Raw genomic sequence first — 20,717 nt, 5'->3', positions numbered from 1 at the left:
ACGCACACATATGGCTCTGCACCGCACACGCACACATATGACTCTGCACACGCACACATATGGCTCTGCACCGCACATGCACACATATGGCTCTGTACCGCACACATATGGCTCTGCACCGCACACATATGGCTCTGTACCGCACACACACACATATGGCTCTGCACCGCACACGCACACATATGGCTCTGCACACGCACACATATGGCTCTGCACCGCACACGCACACACATGGCTCTGCACACGCACACATATGGCTCTGCACGCGCACACATATGGCTCTGCACCGCACACGCACACATATGGCTCTGAACACGCACACATATGGCTCTGCACCGCACACGCACACACATGGCTCTGCACACGCACACATATGGCTCTGCACGCGCACACATATGGCTCTGCACCGCACACACACACATATGGCTCTGCACACGCACACATATGGCTCTGCACCGCACACGCACACATATGGCTCTGCACACGCACACATATGGCTCTGCACCGCACACGCACACATATGGCTCTGCACACGCACACATATGGCCCTGTACCGCACACGCACACATATGGCTCTGCACCGCACACGCACACACATGGCTCTGCACACGCACACATATGGCTCTGCACCGCACGCACACATATGGCTCTGCACCGCACACGCACACATATGGCTCTGCACACGCACACATATGGCTCTGTACCGCACACGCACACATATGGCTCTGCACCGCACACGCACACACATGGCTCTGCACACGCACACATATGGCTCTGCACCGCACACGCACACATATGGCTCTGCACCGCACACGCACACATATGGCTCTGCACACGCACACATATGGCTCTGCACACGCACACATATGGCTCTGCACACGCACACATGTGGCTCTGCACACACACACATAAGGCTCTGCACACGCACACGCACACATATGGCTCTGCACCGCACACGCACACACATGGCTCTGCACACGCACACATATGGCTCTGCACCGCACACGCACACATATGGCTCTGCACACGCACACATATGGCTCTGCACCGCACATGCACACATATGGCTCTGTACCGCACACATATGGCTCTGCACCGCACACATATGGCTCTGTACCGCACACGCACACATATGGCTCTGCACCGCACACGCACACATATGGCTCTGCACACGCACACATATGGCTCTGCACCGCACACGCACACACATGGCTCTGCACACGCACACATATGGCTCTGCACGCGCACACATATGGCTCTGCACCGCACACGCACACATATGGCTCTGCACACGCACACATATGGCTCTGCACCGCACACGCACACACATGGCTCTGCACACGCACACATATGGCTCTGCACGCGCACACATATGGCTCTGCACCGCACACACACACACACATGGCTCTGCACACGCACACATATGGCTCTGTACCGCACACGCACACATATGGCTCTGCACCGCACACGCACACATATGGCTCTGCACACGCACACATATGGCTCTGCACCGCACACACATGGCTCTGCACACGCACACATATGGCTCTGCACACGCACACATATGGCTCTGCAACCCCCCCCATCCCCATCAGGAACACATGTGGAATACATACTCACCCTTCCTCGGTCCCCGCCGCTCCTGCACGTTCGCACGCTGTCTGTGCTCTGGACATATCAGCACAGTAGTGACGTCACCGCTGTGCTGAAGAGAGCACAGACAGCGGGAAGGACAGTGATGAGAAGCAGCGCTGCGCTGCTTCTCATCAGCACTTTCAAATGTACCGGCATCGGTGATCTGTGATGCCGGTACATTTGAATGTGTGATCCTGAGCAGGGGCCCGGTGCTGGTGGTGACACCACGGCAGCCGCTGCCAGGCCCCTCCCCCAGGTCACGGACCCCACAGCAGTGCAGGGGGAGGTTACTGGAGAGTAAAAGAGGTGCGAGGGAATGTGTGGGAGGGTGCAGGGAAGGGGGCGGGGCTCATCACACTGTAGATACCCAGCAGGGCGGTAACATGCTGTTCCACATTTGCATGTCAACATGGCCCTGCCCATGTTGACGTGAAATGACCGGAAGCAGCAAAATCGCGGCAGGAGCGGTCACATGACCACTCTGAGCCGGGGGAGAGGGGCTGACAGCAGGGCAGGTAAGTGGTCTCTATCTACTTACCTGCCCCAATGTAGCCCAATAGGGAAATAAAAAAAAAAATGTCAAAGAAGCCGGATAACCCCTTTAATCATTTGGCTTCATCAATATCAATATGTTATAATCTTTATAGTAATTTTTACATTTGGAGCTTTGTAGGGTTTTTATTTGCAATGGATTTTTTTTTTATTCCATCAGATTCCGCATACAGCTCGTGGCCACATGGGGCTGGAATTCATTCTCGCACATCATCGTAGATAATGTCACTTTTTCTGCTGACTGCTTCCATTCCGGTAAGAATCTGGGGTTGTGACATCTGATAATCGTCTGGACACTGTGTTGCTTGTACAGTAATTGCTTGGAAATGTGCTTTTTTATGAGATTTCCTACACTATCTTGTTGAGGTCCTCATGATCAGCGAGCGCTCTGAATACCTTCCCTTAGAAATCCTGAAATACGCAGCGCTCCATAATTTAGGCATGTGTCAGCTTGTCCCTGTGTATTTTTGTATTGTGCCAGGGAGAATAGAAAGCAGTATTGGAGAACAGGATGGATATCATGATAGCGCCTCTTGGGAAGATGAGATTTTAAGCCCTCTGTCGGAACCCATTTACACAGGTTGGTATTCAAGATTTCAAATTTTAATTTTTTCAAAATGTTCATGTGTTATTGACTATTTCTCCGTTTTTTTGTGCTGTAATTGCCGCTGTTCTCCTGAATCTGACTTTGTTTATATTTTCTTCCTCCCCCTCTCCATTCCTGAGATATGGCTTCCTATTCCCTATATATAAATTTACCTTTGTTTTTTAGCCAACTGGGTGTGGTCCTCTAGAAGAGTAGAGGGACACGCCCCTTTTTAAGCCTTAATTTACATATAGATTAATCATATGAAAAAATGGAGTACTAGCTTCAAATAGTATAACTAAAAATCGATAACTATTCAATACAACACCATGGAAACAGTACAGATAGAGGTAAATATGAAGATTCAAAGAATACATGCTAATAATGATGTATCACAAAAAAGTAATCACACACTAGCAAAAAGCACTCGAACAATAAAGATATCCAGGTAAAGTACCAAATAGCCTGCTGTAAAAATTGCCAGTAAATACCAAAGAGTGTCAACTAAAAAAGTAGTATAATATGATGCAACTCAGGGAGCTTACCCACAATTAAATATCTGTACGAATTCGCAGGGGAAAACCCCGACGCACGTTTCGCCTTGGCTTTCTCAAGGGGAGTAGGGAAAAGGCGAAACTGAGGAATATAGATTCACAGGAACCAAAAAATAAACATCAGATTCAGGAGAACAGAGGGATCTTTGCCAGGTTAAAAAATACATATTAATGACAAGTGATAAGTCCTAATTAAAGGAATTATAACCTCAAAAGTGATTTATTGTTAAAATCAGGTTTTGGTGTTATTTTTTTTTCTTTTATCTTTCTGATTTTATAAAAAAATTGTAATCTTGCAGTTTTCATTCTGAACTTTGGGGCTTAATTAGACTGTAACTTGCTATTGTTTCAGGAAATTGCACATGCACATTGGCAGCAGTGAACATAGTCTGACACTATTTTACATATTTAAAGGAGTATTCCTGTCTCCAAGATCCTATCCCAATATGTAGTAGGTGTAATAATAAATATATTAGCAAATACCTCTAATTAGAAATGTAGTATATTTCTCCTCATTTAGCAATGTCTCTTACCTGATGTGCAGGGCATTGCAGTTTAGGTATTCATGGTTATGACCATGAGCAACTAACTAACTGTCACTATATGAGTGATCGTAACCATGTATACCTAAGCTGCAATGCTCTGCACATGAGGTAAGAGACATAGCTAATCAGGAGAACTATGATACATTTCTAATTGCATTTATTTGCTAATTTTATTATTATTATTATTATTATTATTATTATTATTATTACACCTACTACGTATAGGAATAGGATCTTGGAGATGGAAATACCGCTTTAAGTGTCTAATGAGCGTGTGCAAAGATCATTGTGAATGGAGGAGAGAAGCAGGGTCAGGTTTGGCCTCACCTATTGAGATTGGTGGATCCTGTGTTATCAGTTGTGTAAAAAGCGGTCTCTGATGATAAGGAGCCTACTGAGAACTGAGTCTAAAAAAAACCCCTCAGTGGCCAATATCAGAATTGCAATATTACAAAATTTGTTTTTAAATTTTTAAATTCAGATCATGAAATGAGAAAAAAATGATTTATTTTTGTTTCACTTCTTTTTTTTTTTCCCAAAAACATGTGTAACACATTCCCTTTCAGATGAGTATTATCAGCACCAGACACATTGTAGGAAGGCATCATGCTGCTTCTCCTGAATTATACTTGTTAGAAATCAAACCACTTTTGAACTCCAATGTCCAAGGAAAAAAATGTGACAAATGACCGTCCAAATGAAAGACGTGGGTGTAATTTATTCCTGATATTGATCCTTAAATGTCTATTAAAATACATCCAGCCTAAAGACTGTTTGCATTTCACAAGTTCTTGACACCAATGTCAGACGGACTCGCCAGACACTACTAATTGACTATTAATCACTCCGACGTCAGAGTGTTATCGAGTTCAGTTTTGAATACTGAAAGCAGGAAAAGCCTCTAAAAATACAGTATTGGATCTCTCACGATTATCACAACTATCTTCAAGTGACTGATAAGTGTAGAGTGACTGTCGAGTGATTTATATTTTCTGAAATGTAAGGGTCCCATCAAAGAAAGGTCACCTTCCCGTGGTTGATGGGCACACAAGAACCTTCATTTTGCTATGTATATTTTTATATAGCAGTAATACAATTTTAATTTCATATATTCTATGGTTGCATATGTCTTGGAGCTTTCCGAGGCTGCTGTATCCCTTTGTATTTGAACAGTCTTTAGTTTAGTAGTTTTTATATACTAGGTGAGCTGTTAATTGCCTTTTTTCTGAGATTTATTTTTAGCTGTTAGTGATGGCTTCCCCTTGTAATAACTTCATGTGGTTTGCTGTGGTTTATCTCGAATTCAGGGGGTTATGCTTGTTAAGGAGAGCCATTGGATCAAATAATTAACCTTGAAAAATAGGGGATTGTAGGAAATGACCAATGAAGTGTATTATTTCACCTTACATAAGCCTCTTTAGATACATATATATTGTGAATACATTTGGACTGGATTCCAGTTTGGGGCTCCCTCTTGTGGTCAGTGCTGGTAGTGGAATTGGCTTGCTGAATAGAAACCAGACAGCTTAGGATGATTGGCAATCAGGTTGTTCTGACTAGGCCTATATAACTGAGTAGTGTTCTCTTGTTCCTTGCCGGTGCTCAATGTTGTCTCCTGTGTGCTAAGGACATTCTGAAGCCAGCCCTTCCTTCTGTGTCTATCAGAACTCCTTTCAGATAAGTTTTGCCTTTGTAGCTCTGCTGGTGGTTTCCACTTTCTTGTTGTTTTTTCTGTTTAAGTACAAAGGCTTATTTTTTGATTTTGCCTGTGTGGAGTTCTGAGTGGAGTTGGATCATTCCCTACTGGGAATGTCTGTGTATCCTGCTCCATATTCTGCTATGTATTTGTGTTTTGTCATGCTTGGTACTAATTTCACTCTCTCCACTATATTAGTGTTTGTTTGGATCCCAGTAACACCAGAGTCCTGATATAGTGGGGGCAGAGTCTGTGTGGACGCAGTATTTTTCCTTATCAGACGTGTTGGTTCTTTTTATAGGGTATTGCACAGCTGAAGACAGTGCTCTTTTCTGTCCTTTCCTATTTAGATAGTTTGGGCCTCATCTTTGCTGAATCTGTTTTCTACCTGTGTATTGTGTTTTCCTACATCGCCGTAATCTTTATATGTGGGGGGCTATCTATATCTTTGGGGACTGCTCCGAGGCAGATTAGTTCTTTTCTGTATTTATCTCTATAGGAATAATTAGTGCTCCGGCTGTGTCGAGGTGACCAGGTCATCGTAGGCACGTCCCACGGCTACTTCTAGTTGTGTGTTAGTGTTAGGTCTGCAGTTCGCTGAGATTCCAACCACTCTGGTAACATTCTGGGTTTCCTAGTTTTTTGTCCTTTTTCTGATCCTTCTTGCTCACTGAATCATAACACATATAGGTGACACAGATCTAAAGATAGCTGCTGCTTCCGGTTTTCCTCACCCTGCCCTGGTATACGAGGAATGTCCAGATGGAAGACGAAGACCAATCCTCTGACCAAGCCATAGACCAACCCACTGACCGACCCATGATCCAGCCCACTGACCGACCCATGAACCAACCCACTGACGAAGCCATGGACCAACCCACTGACTGACCCATAAACCAACCCACTGACTGAATCATGAACCACCCCACTGACCAACCCACCACCAATGGACACATCTGAGCATGCTCACTGTAGAGCTAACCATGCTCCTTTTCCTTGTTTAAATAAGCTGGTGCTCTGTCAAAATAAAGGCAGTTGAAGCCGCGCCATTCTCTAAACGAGGAGAAGCTTACATCTGACTTGTGTGGTTTCAATTCTTTCATGCATGCACTTGACCCACATGCATTAGGTCAGGAGCAGGCAACTTGGGTACACAGCTAGTGTTCACCCCAACATGCTGAATTCGAGATGTAACACATTCAGGCTCCTCTCTTACTGCCATGGTGAAAGACTACACCTTTCAAGACTCCAATCCAACCTGTTGATCTGTACACAATTCAGTCGCAACATATCTTCAGCAATGATGTCAAAGTTCCACACCACAATGGGTCATTCCTCACTAGAGGACATGCTTATTAACCTCCAATAATTAGGTGTCACGCCCAATTCTCCATTCATGTTATATATTGCCCGGAGACAATGCAACCACCAATTAAAGACAACCTGTTACTTGCCATAAATAGAAGTTGTAGTTTTTTTAGACTGGTGTAAATGCCGCTGTTTTCCTGAATCCGGCAATGATTTTCTTTTGCTCCTACTCCTCTCCATTCCTGAGATGAGACGCCCTCTTCCTCGTGTTTAAATCTAGTCTTATTAACCAAGAGAGTGGGGACTTTTCTAGATGGACATCTTCTTTTTCTCGAGGAAGATGCCTAGTTGAGTAAAAAAAGATTTAGTTACAGTGAATTTTTTGTTTGTTCCTGCTGCTCGTTATTCTAGAGAGATGGCCTCCACTTTCGAAGATACAAATGTTTTGGGGTTTTTTGGTGGTCAGGTGTGGTCCTCAAGAAGACACCTGTCAAGAGGTGTTAAGTACAGCTGAGCCAACCCGAGGTTCGGTGTTCGTAACAAGCACAGACTTTACCACAAAAATAGAGTTCGGGTTCGGAGTTCTGATGCTTTATATATGCAAACCACTCAATGATCATCCCTGTGCTCGGGTACGCTCGGTACTCAGCCCAGTGCGAGCCACTTGCAGCATATGAATGGCTCACACTGGGGGTAATAACATTGTGATCGGATGTAGTGTGCACCAAACATGTTTCAAACCTATAAGAGGTTCTTAAGGGGGCCTTACACGCTGCGACATTGCTAGCAATGTCGCTAGCGTTCGCACCCGCCCCCGTCGTTTGTCCGTCACGGGCAAATCGTTGCCCGTGGCGGACAAACTCGCTGCAACCCGTCACACATACTAACCTTCCTAACGACGTCGCTGTGGCTGGCAAACATCCTCTTTTCTAAGGGGGCAGTTTGTGCGGCGTCAAAGCGACGTCACACGGCAGGTGTCCAATTGAAGCGGAGGGGCGGAGAGCAGCCGCAGGAAAGTCATGCCCACCTCGTTGCCAGAGGACGCAGGTACGGTGTTGTTTGTTATTTCTGGGGTGTCACATGTAGCGATGTGTGCTGCCTCAGGAACGACGAACAACCTGTGTCCAGAACAAGGAACGATATTTGGGAAATGGACGACGTGTCAACGATCAATGATTTGGTGAGTATTTTACATCGTTAGTGGTCGCTCGTATGTGTTACACGCAACGACGTCGCTAACGAGGCCGGATGTGCGTCACTAATTCCGTGACCTCTACGACATCTTGTTAGCGATGTCATTGCGTGTAAAGCCCCCTTTAGTCTAAGATGTGATGCGGAAAACAACCATTTTCTATTATTGAACTTTGCCTCTTTGAACATGGAGCTGACCTCCTTACACCGTCCCTAATAAAAGTATCCAGGGGATGTATTAATCAGGTGAGCTGAAAATCTCTTTTTATATCACTGAAACAAAAGGAACACCATTCTAGATTCAGGAGAACAGCGGTATTTAAACCAGGTAACTAAATTCCTTATTTATGGCAAAGGACAGGCTTCTTTGAAAGGGGAAATCACCACTCTCAGGTATCAGTAGTATTCAGTTTAATTCCACCACACAGGTATAACTTGTTGGAAACGCATCAAAAATTTTGCTAAGAAATTATGAACAGGTAAGATGCGAGGTGGTCTTCACTTCTTCCGATGGTGACCATTCAGATCCATGTGATCATAACTCGCAAGATAAGAAATATTTCTAAATGTATTACTTTTATTTTCATTTGATATACATTTATATAAGTATCTTTCACTATCCTTTTATTCCGGTCTTCGTACAGAAGATGAAGAAGTTTATTGGAAATTTTCATCATGTGGCGCCAGTGGACCTACCGGGCCGACACAAGCACAATGTAACAACGCATATCGCAACACCAACATATCCGTGGTTGTTGGAAAAGAAGGTCCTCTGAAAGGGGTCCAGATGTGGAGAGTGCCATTTACAAATGTTTACACGTGAGTAGAGACCCCCAACACTGAGGTCCGCCTGTTTACAAGCTGACAACATGGCTGCTTTTATCAAGCTTACATTAATTCTTGTGTACACCGCACCTAATGCTCCCAAGCTAAGAGTTGAAAAGCAGATGTGACATTTTTGGCTTGTATGTCAGGTCAGCTATGTCATTTGATCCTCGTTAGAGATGATCTTGCAGTGATGTGAAGCAGGTGAGATATGGTCTGAGATCCCTATCGTGAATTCAGGGCTCTTTGAAGTGTTTATAAAGATAAAAATATCCAAAATTGTACAAATTCCTAGTTTCAAGCTCCTCATAATGACATCATGGTTCAAAGTCCTTCCAATACTTACGGCCATATTTATGATTAATGCTGCCCTAATGCTACATACAGGTGTAAACATGACATACAATGCATTTATATGTATACACCATATATATATGTAATCACATTAACATTAAGTACAAAAGTATGTACACCCATTATCTACACACATGCACAGATGCACCAAGACAGTCAAAAAGGAAAAATTGCAGCCAGTTCATACAAACCGGTTCCTGTGTTATGGGAGTTCGGAAATCCGTTCTGACCAGACGTAGGTATCCAAGTGAAAAAAAGTTTCCAGCTCCTGATAAAATATTAGACTTTACTGAAAAAAAAAAGTAAAAAAAAGACAAGATTGCATGTGGATTCCAGGAATAAAGCCATGACAGCTACGCGTTTTGGACACAATTTCTTATCCTTTATCTGATCACTGATTATTTGTGGAATCCACATGCAATCTTGTTTTTTTTTTTAAAGCTGGAAATAGAGCTTTTTCATACATTCAAAAGTGGCTGCCACTATGATCATGTCACTTAAAAGGTGGTTCTGGAATATCTGCAATATTTTATGTAAAACTAGGAAAAGTCAGGGAATCTACACATACTCGGCCTCTGCTAAACATGAAACCTCGGAATAGACATATAGAATGGTGGTTGAGTGGAGGTAGTATGCTCTTAAATGTTTAGGAGGTTTTTTTTATAAGAAAACCTCTATCACTTATCAACATCAATTTTAAATGTATGGAACGGATTTTTATTCAGAGAAACAAATTTGCACCATGTGAATAAACCACTGTAAGACTAGAAAGAACTCTTTTTATCTTGTCAAAGACCTCAGGGGTGGGGCATGAGTCTTTGTTAAGCTCCACCCTTGAGGATCCTGCATTAGTTGCTTAACCCTAATCATACCACAAAAGTATATTTTTTTTTTTGCTGAGGTTTTTATTTTATCATTTTGGATGAGAACCAAAGATTATTAAGAAGAGGATTAGATTCTGTGTATATGTCCTTGGTTCTATTAGGATATCATTATGTTCATCTGAGAAGTAATGTCCAAATTTTAGGCAGAGAATATCTTTAATCACTGGCTTCTTACTACGCCTCTAAATAGTTTTGATGAACAAATTTCAGCATGAACGTCAGATGATGTAATAGAGACAGCATTGATATTATTGTGATGAAGTAGCAGTAGGGCGCCTGTACTGTCAAGATTAATGTCTTAGCTTGTCATGCATGCATGATGACAAATTAAAACTTAAAAAAATGAGGTATTCCAGTGCTTATACTCGTTCATCATGTAGAGCATGATTCTTACGGCACTAAAGAAAACTTTACAAAGATATCAATAGTAATAAAGAGTAATATTAAACCTAGAAAAGACTGCAGTCACGCCATTTGATAAGACAGACTAGATCCAATTGGTAACTGAGGTTTGCCCATGACAAAGGCACATTTCTGTGCCGTGCACACTGTCAACTTCCAGTGCATCAGTGCCAATTATTAGTGATGGGTCAGTGCTGCCTCTCCATGGCTACTTCTAGTCTTTGTTGACTTGGCTAAAGTGGTACAAAATACATACAGCTGCACTCTAAAATGCTAGCAATGTATATGGGAACTCTGGTATTGCATTACTGCTATAGGAATATTTGAAAAAAAGAGATATTTAGCTTATGTATTGGCTATTGCATGTGAGCCCGAACACCAGTGGCAAAGAATATCTCAATATAACGGGACTCAAATGCCTCTATCTTGGTTAAAAACCAAGGCAGCTAGGGCAGCTAGGATCCATCTATAAAGAGGAATGAACACAGCCTGGTTATAGGGTGGAGTGCTCAATCAGAAAGAAGTGCACTACAAATATATCAAAAAAACTGACCCGCACATCCAATAGGTGTGAACAGGTGCTAAATGAAAAAACACAATATAACTACAAAATACATACAGCTGCACTCTAATGTATTTATGTATTTTGTAGTTATAGTTATAGAGTTAGGGTACCGAGATATTGAGATATACCTTGCTGCTGGTTACTGGGCTCACATGCATTGGCCAATACATAAGCTAAATATTTAGTTTTTTCAAATTTTCCTATAGCAGTAATGCAATACCAGAGTTCCCTTATTCATTGTTAGCCTTCTAGAGTGCAGTTGTATGTATTTTGTAGTTATATTGTGTTTTCAGCTGGCACCTGTTCACACCTGTTGGATGTGCAGGTCAGTCTTTTTGATATATTGGCTACAGTGGTGACCTAATGACTCAGCTCAGCAGTAATGGCAAAATAGACATTACAATACTCCCAGTGGTTGACTGCAGCAATGTCAACAAAGACCAGGAGCTGGAGCAGAGGCAAAGCTGGAGCAGCAAATAGTAAGTACAAATAATTTTGTTAGTTGTTGGAGTAAAAGAAAAAGAAAATAAAGCGGAAAACACCTTTAACTAGGGCATAAAACATACCAACACAACTGTGGTAGAATGTTGGGGAAAAAATAATTTTTGAACTCTTAAAAAAATATTTTTATGCAATATTGCTACAACTATATGGTCAAAATGGTGAAATAGTAACATCCTATTTGTCATGAAAAAAAAAGTGTTTAATAACCTAAAAAATTAAAAGTTAATGCTGTCTTACCAATATGTGCAGAAAGTCAGACAAGTATGCTCATTAAGACCCAGAATGTTTTCAAGGGAAAGGGGTTAAAGGGAACTTTTCATCTCTTCCCAACCACCAAACACTGTGTAACATGGGATGCATACGTTTTTCTTTGTCGCTCCATTGGGAGACCCAGACAATTGGGTGTATAGCTTCTGCCTCCAGAGGCCACACAAAGTATTACACTTTAAAAAGTGTAACCCCTCCCCTCTGCCTATACACCCTCCCGTGCATCACGGGCTCCTCAGTTTTATGCTTTGTGTGGAAGGAGGCACACATCCACTCATGCATTCTCATTTTAGTTATATCGGTTGGAAGAAAAGTGGGCCCCCACGGGGCCCCCGGCATGTTCCCTTCTCACCCCACTACGTCGGCGGTGCTGTTAAGGTTGAGGTACCCATTGCGGGTACAAAGGCCGGAGCCTCATGCCGTCTCCTTCACCATCCCTTAGCGGCTCTGGGACCGTGCTCCCTCCGCAGCCCCTGTGGGAATCTGTCGGACAGGAGTCTATTTATCCTCAGGGACCGGGCCCTGCATCACTAAGGTACTCTGTGTCCCCATGGGGGATGTGCATGGAGCGCCTTCATCCCGGACGCTGCAGCAGCTGCTTATTTGTGACGGCCGGCGGACTTCCGCGCCGACCGCGCCTGCTTGTCGGCCGCGGTCTTAAATTTAGTCCCCGGCTTCAATTGCGGCCTAGTAGCAAAACTCCCGCCCCCGGGCCTGTCTATCAGGGGTAAGGGCGGGACTGCCGACCTGACGTCGGATGTGAGGGCCGGAGCATCCTGTATGTTTCCTCCCCCCTCACTGATCACTGTGGGGACTCCAGATTCCCGCACTTTTCTAGCGCCGCCCACGGCCCCACTCCTCCCCAGAGAGCTCCGGCAGCCATTTTTTTGGCATTCTGCCGGTGGAGGATTTCCAGGAAAGAGCTCTGCAACGCTGGGAGACCTAAGGCAGGGAATCTGGAGGACACACGCTCCGCTTTTTAGCGGTCGGTAAGCCACACCGGTCACCCGGTGCTGGTCCCCTTAGGGTGCCGGAATAGATACTATATATTTATATATTTCTGTTCGGTCGGGCTGTATACCCTTTACCATATACCCTCAGTGATCACTCTCCTAGGAGACAACAGCATGTCGTCCACAAGGAGCAAGGGTGCCAAGGCACAGGGTTATTTTGCGACCTGTACCTCTTGTGCGGCTAAGTTACCTGCGGGTTCCACCTACCCTCACTGTGAGCAATGCTCAACCCCTGTTTTGCTTGCTCAGCCGGAGCCTCGGTCACTAGTGGGCCCCTCGGCGCAGGTAGACTCCCCTGCTCCCCCTGTCCAGGCGGCAGGGACAGAGTTTGCCGTTTTTGCTGAAAAACTCTCTGAGTCACTCTCACAATCCATGGCTCAGTCTATGGACAAATGGTCTGCCAAGCTGCTTGAAGCTTTGCAGTCCAGACCGGTCCTTACACAGGCCTCGGGCCCTGTTGGATCATCGCCTCCAGGCCCCTCTCTGTCCGCGCCGCAGCGCGTTCCCAGGGGGGGCCCTAGGTCTCATGTGGAGGACTCCTGCCCGGACCACAGTCCCAGACCAGCTAAGCGGGCCCGCTGGGAATCTTCCCCGACTTCTTCACGCTGCTCGGGTTCCCAGCTTGAGGACTCTCTGGAGGACGAGGCGGACGTCGCAGCTCAGGGCTCTGACCCTGACGTTGCTCTCAATCTTGATACACCTGAAGGGGACGCCATAGTAAATGACCTTATCTCGTCCATCAACCAGGTGTTAGATATATCTCCCCCGCCGCCACCTGTAGAAGAGTCGACTTCTCAGCAGGAGAAACAACAGTTTCGGTTCCCTAAACGTACACGGAGTGCATTTTTCGATCACTCTAACTTCAGAGATGCTATCCAGAAGCCCAGAGCGGTTCCGGACAAGCGCTTTACTAAGCGCCTTACTGACACACGTTACCCCTTCCCCTCTGACGTAGTTACGGGTTGGGCTCAATGTCCCAAGGTGGATCCCCCAGTCTCTAGATTGGCGGCTAGATCTGTGGTATCGGTTGCAGATGGCTCATCGCTAAAAGATGCCACTGACAGGCAGATAGAGCTCCTGGTGAAATCCATCTATGAAGCCACGGGCGCGTCTTTTGCCCCGGCTTTTGCAGCCGTGTGGGCACTCCAAGCTATCTCAGCTTGTCTGGCTGAGATTAATGCGGTCACACGTAATTCTGCTCCGCAGGTTGCGTCTTTGACTTCTCAGGCGTCAGCTTTTTCTTCATACGCCATGAACGCAGTTCTAGACTCTGCTAGCCGTACAGCGGTGGCATCCGCTAACTCTGTGGCAGTCCGCAGGGCCATGTGGCTGCGCGAATGGAAGGCAGACTCGGCTTCCAAGAGGTTCTTAACCGGTTTGCCGTTTTCTGGCGACCGCTTGTTTGGCGAACGATTGGATGAGATTATTAAGGAATCCAAGGGAAAGGACTCCTCCTTACCCCAGTCCAAACCGAAGAGACCTCAGCAATGGAAAATACAATCGAGGTTTCGGTCCTTTCGTCCCTCCGCCAAGCCTCAATCCTCTTCGTCCAGCAGGCCGGAGAAAGGCCAGAGGAACTCCTATGCGTGGCGGGCTAAGCCACGCCCCCAAAAGCCCGCCGGAGGCAATGCCTCCAAGGCGGCCTCTTCATGACTCTCGGCATCCCTGAACCGCATCCTCGGTCGGTGGCAGGCTCTCCCGCTTTTGCGACGCCTGGTGGCCACATGTTCAAGACCGATGGGTGAGAGACATTCTGTCTCACGGTTACAGGATAGAGTTCAGCTCTCGTCCCCCGACTCGTTTCTTCAGAACCTCTCCGCCCCCCGAGCGAGCCGATGCACTTTTTCAGGCGGTGAACGCTCTGAAGACAGAAGGAGTTGTGATCCCTGTTCCCCCCCAGGAACATGGTCGCGGCTTTTACTCCAACTTGTTTGTGGTGCCAAAGAAGGACGGCTCGTTCCGTCCCGTTCTGGACCTCAAACTGCTCAACAGACATGTGAGCACCAGACGGTTTCGGATGGAATCTCTCCGCTCGGTCATCGCTTCGATGTCACAAGGAGACTTCCTAGCATCGATCGACATCAAGGATGCTTATCTCCATGTGCCGATCGCATCCGAACATCAACGTTTTTTGCGTTTCGCCATCGGGGACGAACACCTTCAGTTCGTGGCATTGCCTTTCGGCCTGGTGACATCCCCACGGGTGTTCACCAAGGTCATGGCATCTGTTGTGGCGGTCCTACACTCTCAGGGCCACTCGGTGATTCCCTACTTAGACGATCTTCTGGTCAGGGCACCCTCTCAGATGGCGTGTCAAAACAGTCTTTCCGTCGCTCTGGCGACTCTCCAGCAGTTCGGGTGGATCATCAACTTCCCAAAATCCAAGTTGACACCGACCCAATCACTGACGTACCTTGGGATGGAGTTTCATACTCAGTCAGCGGTAGTCATGCTACCGCTGGACAAACAGCTTTCGCTGCAGGCAGGGGTGCAATCTCTTCTTCGGGGTCAGTCACACCCCTTGAGGCGCCTCATGCACTTCCTGGGGAAGATGGTGGCAGCGATGGAGGCAGTGCCCTTCGCGCAATTCCATCTGCGGCCACTCCAGTGGGACATTCTCCGCAAATGGGACAGGAGGTCGACTTCCCTCGACAGGAACGTCTCTCTTTCCCTTGCAACCAAGACGTCTCTTCAGTGGTGGCTCCTTCCCAACTCTCTGTCGCAGGGAAAATCCTTCCTACCCCCAACCTGGGCTGTGGTCACCACGGACGCGAGCCTGTCAGGGTGGGGGGCGGTTTTTCTCCACCACAGGGCTCAGGGAACCTGGACTCCGATAGAGTCATCCCTTCAGATCAATATTCTGGAGATAAGGGCAGTGTATCTAGCCCTATTGGCTTTTCAGCGGTGGCTGGAGGGCAGGCAGATCCGGATCCAGTCGGACAACGCCACTGCCGTCGCATACATCAACCACCAAGGCGGCACTCGCAGTCGTCAAGCCTTCCAGGAAGTCCGACGGATTCTGCAGTGGGTGGAAGCCACAGCTTCCACCATCTCCGCAGTTCACATCCCGGGCGTAGAAAACTGGGAAGCAGATTTTCTCAGTCGTCAGGGCATGGACGCGGGGGAATGGTCTCTTCACCCAGACGTGTTTCGAGAGATCTGTCGCCGCTGGGGAACGCCAGACGTCGATCTCATGGCGTCACGGCACAACAACAAAGTCCCGGCATTCATGGCCCGGTCTCAAGATCACAGAGCTCTGGCGGCGGACGCATTCGTTCAGGATTGGTCGCAGTTTCGACTGCCTTATGTATTTCCTCCTCTGGCGATGCTGCCCAGAGTGCTGCGCAAAATCAGGTCCGACTGTCGTCGCGCCATTCTCGTCGCTCCAGATTGGCCGAGGCGGTCGTGGTACCCGGATCTGTGGCATCTCACGGTGGGTCAACCGTGGGTGCTCCCAGACCGCCCAGACTTGCTGTCACAAGGGCCGTTTTTCCACCTGAATTCTGTGGCCCTCAACCTGACTGTGTGGCCATTGAGTCCTGGCTCCTAGCGTCTTCAGGGTTATCTCAAGATGTCATTGCCACCATGAGACAGGCCAGGAAACCAACGTCCGCCAAGATCTATCACAGGTCTTGGAGGATCTTCTTATCCTGGTGTTCTGATAAGGGTTTTACTCCCTGGCCTTTTGCCTTACCCACTTTTCTTTCATTCCTTCAATCCGGAATGGACAAGGGGTTGTCTCTCGGCTCTCTCAAGGGACAAGTATCGGCGCTATCCGTATTTTTTCAAAAGTGTCTAGCCAGGCTTCCGCAGGTCCGCACGTTCCTGCAGGGAGTTTGCCACATAGTCCCACCTTACAAGCGTCCGCTGGAACCCTGGGACCTTAACAGGGTGCTAACGGCTCTTCAGAAACCACCTTTCGAGCCGCTGCGGGATGTCTCTTTATCACGTCTTTCGCAGAAGGTGGCATTTCTAGTGGCAGTTACATCGCTCCGTAGAGTGTCGGAGCTGGCAGCGCTGTCATGCAAAGCCCCCTTCCTGGTTTTTCACCAGGATAAGGTGGTTCTGCGTCCTGTTCCGGAATTTCTCCCTAAGGTGGTATCTCCTTTTCATCTCAATCAGGATATCTCCTTACCTTCATTTTGCCCTAATCCAATTCACCAATGTGAAAAGGATTTGCACTCATTAGATCTGGTGAGAGCACTCCGGCTCTACGTGTCTCGCACGGCGCCCCTGCGCCGTTCTGATGCGCTCTTTGTCCTTGTCGCTGGCCAGCGTAAGGGTTCGCAGGCTTCCAAGTCAACCTTGGCTCGGTGGATCAAGGAACCGATTCTTGAAGCCTACCGTTCTTCTGGGCTTCTGCTTCCTTTGGGGCTGAAAGCCCATTCTACCAGAGCCGTGGGTGCGTCCTGGGCATTGCGGCACCGGGCTACGGCTCAGCAGGTGTGTCAGGCAGCTACCTGGTCTAGTCTGCACACTTTCACGAAACACTATCAGGTGCATACCTATGCTTCGGCAGACGCCAGTCTAGGTAGGCGAGTCCTTCAGGCGGCGGTTGCCCACCTGTAAGAGGGGGTCGTTTTTGGCTCTTTGGTATTCTTTTACCCACCCAGGGACTGCTTTTGGACGTCCCAATTGTCTGGGTCTCCCAATGGAGCGACAAAGAAGAAGGGAATTTTGTTTACTTACCGTAAATTCCTTTTCTTCTAGCTCCTATTGGGAGACCCAGCACCCGCCCCTGTTCCCTTCGGGCTGTTTGTTCTTTTGTGTACACATGTTGCTCATGTTGAATGGTTCTTTTGGTTCATGGTTTTCAGTTCTCCGAACATCCTTCGGATTGAATTTACCTTAGACCAATTTATAAGTTTCCTCCTTCCTGCTTTTGCACCAAAACTGAGGAGCCCGGGATGCACGGGAGGGTGTATAGGCAGAGGCAGAGGGGAGGGGTTACACTTTTTAAAGTGTAATACTTTGTGTGGCCTCCGGAGGCAGAAGCTATACACCCAATTGTCTGGGTCTCCCAATAGGAGCTAGAAGAAAAGGAATTTACGGTAAGTAAACAAAATTCCCTTCTTTCCCCCCAAGGAGTAACCTTATCACGGAGAAATCGATTTTTCAAGCAGTATTCAAATGCGAGTGAATACAAGCCATTTTGTATTGTATAGAAACCATCTGGTCTTATAACTGAATTCTGTCATAGGGCTTTGGCTCTTATTGGTGCATGGTAATTTCTTTGTTTGGGATACTATATAAGCAGGTCACATGATGTAATAAAACAGAAACTCATACTTGTCTGTGCTCTATTGATTTTTCCAAGCGCTTGTAAAACAAATCTTATTAATTTGGAGTTCCAAGGGCATAGAAGAAGGGAATTTCAATCACACAAATGAGTCTGAAAGTGCATTGGGGGTGACCATGCGCTTTATGTCCATTGCTTCGGCCCACCGCTCCATTCTTTGTCTAGTGTCGTCTTCCTCTTAAGTAGCACTGCCGAATCACAATTTAATTACGCCTGTGCGGTGCACACAGATGGGAAACTACTGCGCAGGTGTGAGAACAAAGTGGAAGAAGCATGAGCATGATTTTGGGTGCAGAGACTACCCAAGTGTCCATCATCTAGAGGAGGGCGGTACAAGGCAGACAATGGAGCAGTGGGCATATATCGTCACGAGCACAAATGCAGTGCAATCACCATTTGTATTTTTTTGCATATATTTGCATAAAGTTGATTTTTCTGTAATAGCGCATTACTTTGCAGAAAATGAAGGTAGGAATCGATGTATTTCAATAAGCTCCATGGACCTGCTTCCGGTTTTAGGGGAGGAGATGTGATGACTGGTTCCCTTTAAATAAAATAAAATTATGCAACCATTTTCACTTTATTGGAAATGATTCTCAGCTTAGTGAAGTTGCCCTGTTTTTCAGGATATCTGCATATGGTGCAGCAGGAGGGAAGGGAGCCAAGAACCACAACAAACGTTCTCATGGAATCTTCATGTCTGGAGTGTTCCACCTGCAGAAAGACGAGATGCTCTATATCCTGGTTGGCCAACAAGGAGAAGATGCATGCCCGGGGGTGAATATTAATTTATCAGCTTATAAGAGGCATAATTTTATACCCTGAAGGATCTGACAGAACAGAGGTTTTCCATATTTAATATTAGAGCTGCAATTCAGTATTACGACCTGTCTGGCACCAGATGTACAGTATTTCATGGTAAAGTGAAAACGCACCATCCATCAATTTCCACCATGGAAAATTCAGTTACCGAGCAAACTGAGTTGTTAACAGCAAATAAAAGAGGGGGAAAAAATGAAAAAGTAACTTTTCTTTGCATTTTATGATGCAAGTTTCTAATATTTGGGATCTGGAGGCAGCTAATAAATCTGGCGTGAACACGGTTCTGCAGACCCCGGAAAATCAAATGCGGACAATGGATAGTAGGGGTTAATATCCGTGCTGCCGTGAGAAAGGATGAGAGCGAATCCTAGAAAGGTTTTTTTTTCAACGCGTTTCGCAGTGGAAACTTCTTCATCAGGACCGTCAAAATGACCTGATGAAGTTTATACTCCGAAACACTTTGAATAAAATCACTTTTTCATCCTTTCTGTTGGCAGCACGCATGTTAACCCCTTGTCAGTAAAGGAAAGACTTGTGAACCATAAGTGTGGCAGAGACTATCTCTGCACAACACTATGTTATATATTGGTTCTATTTAAATGGCAAGAAGTAAAGGTAATCACCTTCAATGTCCTAGAAAAATAATAAGACCCAAGAAATCTGCGTAGGAGAGTCGGCCATCATTGAGGATGAATTCAGAGAAAAGGAATCACTCTCAGAATGGGCTGGAGGAGGAGGTGGCGGCGGGGGAGCGACTTACATATTTAAGGTGAAAGTTATTACATTGTAATTCATCAATATATATATATTCAAGATTTAAAGGGGTGATGGTTTATTGTTCAGTCTGGGTCCGACCTCTGGGACTCAATGCTGTAGAAGTGCGCGTGCCCAGCTGCCGCTCCATTAATTCTCTATGAGACTGCTGGAAAAAATGGAGTGCAGCACTCAGCAACCCCATAGGGAATGAATGGAGCAGATGGCAAGTATCTGCACTTCTGCTCCATTATAATGGGGATAAAAGTTCCACAATCTGCCAATCTGTGCCGGTCCCAGCAGTCAGACCCCCACTGATCAGTACATTATCACCCATCCTGTAGATATCCATTTGTATGAAGCCAAAAACTTCTCATGGAAGTGTAACACGAATTCACATGATTGCCATATAGGAGCTAGGTTCTTAAGAAATGTTATTGACTATGTGTTATTTATATTTTTTTCCATTAAAGGAAGTAAATGGGATGCTTATACCATTACTAGTCGGTGCCGGTGGAGGAGGAAAAGCTTACTTAGAAGATCCAGATGATTCCTCAGAGTTCGAACCACTAGAGACTTTTGAAATGAACATAACGATCCCTGGGCTGAGTGGAAAAAGTGGAGCAGCAGGTACTGGAAAACCCTGGTCAATTAGAAATAGTGTGTTAGTACCTTCATTATTTCAATAAAAGACCACATAGTCACATTTCATGTCTCGATTAGGCTAAATTACATAATCATGTTATTCTTTCAACTAAAATCTAAAATTCTGTAATAAGTAAAGGGAGGCCATCATCAGAAAATGACCTGTTTAAATCAGGGTTTGTGTTAATTGCATTTTTTTTAAATTGGTGTCAATGTTTTCCTTTTTCCATATCTCAATCTGTATTAAAAATAATAAATACAATTCTTGCAATTCTCACATTGGCCACTGGGGCTTTTTTAAACTCTAACTTCCTGTT

At 45.9% G+C, this 20,717-nt stretch overlaps 1 protein-coding gene across 1 annotated transcript in view; it reads left to right on the top strand.

Annotated features, from left to right (window-relative positions):
• LTK (leukocyte receptor tyrosine kinase) overlaps positions 1-20,717 on the top strand; it is a 218,358-nt gene that overhangs the window by 155,830 nt on the left and 41,811 nt on the right. Inside the window, exons 10-15 of the mRNA XM_075331275.1 lie at positions 2,348-2,442; positions 2,669-2,767; positions 8,712-8,886; positions 18,807-18,957; positions 19,640-19,771; positions 20,229-20,385. Of these exons, the coding sequence (XP_075187390.1) occupies positions 2,348-2,442; positions 2,669-2,767; positions 8,712-8,886; positions 18,807-18,957; positions 19,640-19,771; positions 20,229-20,385 (809 nt within the window). The remainder of the gene's footprint in view (positions 1-2,347; positions 2,443-2,668; positions 2,768-8,711; positions 8,887-18,806; positions 18,958-19,639; positions 19,772-20,228; positions 20,386-20,717) is intronic.

This window comes from Anomaloglossus baeobatrachus, chromosome 12 (genome assembly GCF_048569485.1).
Source record: "Anomaloglossus baeobatrachus isolate aAnoBae1 chromosome 12, aAnoBae1.hap1, whole genome shotgun sequence".
NCBI lineage: Eukaryota > Metazoa > Chordata > Amphibia > Anura > Aromobatidae > Anomaloglossus > Anomaloglossus baeobatrachus.
This window is presented reverse-complemented; position numbering and strand designations above follow the sequence as displayed.